Here is a 2,500-nt window from a genome sequence, read left to right as displayed (position 1 = left end):
TTGTACATGGGATAGGCCTACGCAATTCCCCAAGGCCGGAGCATAACTTCGTTACGCCCATCAACTTGGCTGTGAGTACTTTTACCTTTTGTTTTGTGTGTGTCTGTGTTTGTGTGCTTGTCGAGATCGCTTTCATTTGTCATGGGGGTAAGACTTGGGCCTCTAGATAAGAATAATGTCAAGCAGTGAGATCTTGACAGCATCCCTGTATGTGAATCACGCTAAGAGATTAGAGATTAATGACATTATGGCTAAAACAACGAACTGCCTTGATTACACCGGAGTCTTCATCTCCATCTAGTAGGAGCTCCATCAAATTGTTTTGGGTTTTCATGTTTCTGTTAGTGTTTTCCCTATGTATTTTACAACTATTAAGTGCTGAAGTTTGCTACTAATGCCAAATATGACAAGATAAATACAGAATTTGATAATGGGCAATTTAATAATTACTGTCCTGATGAAAGCCACATTTGCGATTCGTATGTTAATGCGTTGTTACACAGCACAAAATCTATCGGAACATAGTCTGAAAATTTGGGAAATGCTCCAAAATGGGCTAAACTTGCATCGAATATAAGTGCCTTGAGGGCCCTGTGATGAAGTTAAATTTTCCTATGATTTCACAAAAATTGGTTTCACAGGTGAGGGATATGCACTACTGATTTTGAATTTTTGATTTCAAAAAGGAAAACATGTACTGCATGTCCACCCACACACGCAATATGTAAAAATAGATAAATAGATAAAAACACACACACACAGACACACACAGACACACACACACAGACACACACGCACACACACACACACACACACACACACACACATACATATATACACACACACATACACATCTGTGTGTGTGTGTGTGTATGTGTATACTCATCCTCACTCACTACTCATCCTCACTCACCATCTTTTACTCCTCCTCACTCACCATCACTTACTCTTCCTCACTCACCCTCTCACAAAGCCCTTCCTCCCCCGCCAGATCGACAGCAAATGGGAGTTTCCGCGCAACCGCCTTGTCATAGAGCAGACACTCGGCGAGGGAGAGTTCGGCAAAGTGATGAAGGCGCGAGCACAGGGAATCAATGGGACCCTGGGTGAGTCCGAGAGGCACTTCTGGGCGACTAACGTGTGCAATGTGATTCACTACTAATGCTTGCCGTCTGTTTCACTACGAATACTTGTCATCTGTTTCACTGCTAATGCTTGCCGTCTGTTTCACTACGAATACTTGTCATCTGTTTCACTGCTAATGCTTGCCGTCTGTTTCACTACGAATACTTGTCATCTGTTTCACTGCTAATGCTTGCCGTCTGTTTCACTACGAATACTTGTCATCTGTTTCACTACTAATGCTTGCCGTCTGTTTCACTACGAATACTTGTCATCTGTTTCACTACTAATGCTTGCCGTCTGTTTCACTACGAATACTTGTCATCTGTTTCACTACTAATACTTGCCGTCTGTTTCACTACGAATACTTGTCATCTGTTTAACTGTTAATGCTTGCCGTCTGTTTCACTACGAATACTTGTCATCTGTTTCACTGCTAATACTTGCCGTCTGTTTCACTACGAATACTTGCCATCTGTTTCACTGTTAATGCTTGCCGTCTGTTTCACTACGAATACTTGTCATCTGTTTCACTACTAATACTTGCCGTCTGTTTCACTACGAATACTTGTCATCTGTTTCACTGCTAATACTTGCCGTCTGTTTCACTACGAATACTTGTCATCTGTTTCACTGTTAATGCTTGCCGTCTGTTTCACTACGAATACTTGTCATCTGTTTCACTGCTAATACTTGCCGTCTGTTTCACTACGAATACTTGTCATCTGTTTCACTGTTAATGCTTGCCGTCTGTTTCACTACGAATACTTGTCATCTGTTTCACTACTAATGATTGTAATCTGTTTCGCTACCAGCTCTTGGAATCTGTTTCTACTGTTAATACTTGCAAGCGTTTTGTGGCATAACTTGCATTCTCTTTCTCTAATAGTTGCAGTCTGTTTTACCTGTCAATACTTGCAAGCTCTTCATGGCAACACTATCTATTTTACTGCTACCAAGCTAACTCTGGTATCATTTGCAGTTTGTTCCACTACTAACACCCGCAATCTTTTTCAGTACTAACATTCGCACTTGTAAAAAAAAACTCTGCTAGCATTTGCAATCTGTCCCTTGGTAACACTTGTAATCTCTTGTGACAGACCTTGCCATCGGTCTCTCTTTTAACGCTTGTAACCTACTTCGTCTAACGCTTGCATTATAATCAATCTCCGATAAATGTTGTGTCGGCTAGTTCTCTTTTCTTTCGTTCTTTCTTTCTTTCTTTCGTTATGTGTAAATTTGGTTTCTATTGTATTCTGACGTGAACTAATCGTATTTCGTGTACTTTATCGTTATTTCTGACATATAGTCCCTGTCTCAGAAAATACCAATTTCTGAAGAAAATGAATGTGAAAAACGTTCAGCTTATACACACTAG

At 40.5% G+C, this 2,500-nt stretch overlaps 1 protein-coding gene across 1 annotated transcript in view; it reads left to right on the top strand.

Annotated features, from left to right (window-relative positions):
* LOC125045453 (proto-oncogene tyrosine-protein kinase receptor Ret-like) overlaps positions 1–2,500 on the top strand; it is a 231,113-nt gene that overhangs the window by 215,301 nt on the left and 13,312 nt on the right. Inside the window, exons 15-16 of the mRNA XM_047642717.1 lie at positions 1–71; positions 992–1,106. The exon at positions 1–71 is cut by the window's left edge and continues 119 nt beyond it. Coding sequence (XP_047498673.1) covers positions 1–71; positions 992–1,106 — 186 coding nt within the window. The remainder of the gene's footprint in view (positions 72–991; positions 1,107–2,500) is intronic.

The sequence above is a fragment of the Penaeus chinensis genome, chromosome 37, assembly GCF_019202785.1.
Source record: "Penaeus chinensis breed Huanghai No. 1 chromosome 37, ASM1920278v2, whole genome shotgun sequence".
In the NCBI taxonomy this organism is placed as follows: Eukaryota; Metazoa; Arthropoda; class Malacostraca; order Decapoda; family Penaeidae; genus Penaeus; species Penaeus chinensis.
The sequence above is the reverse complement of the archived record's forward strand: the minus strand, read 5'-3'. Positions and strand labels throughout refer to the sequence as shown.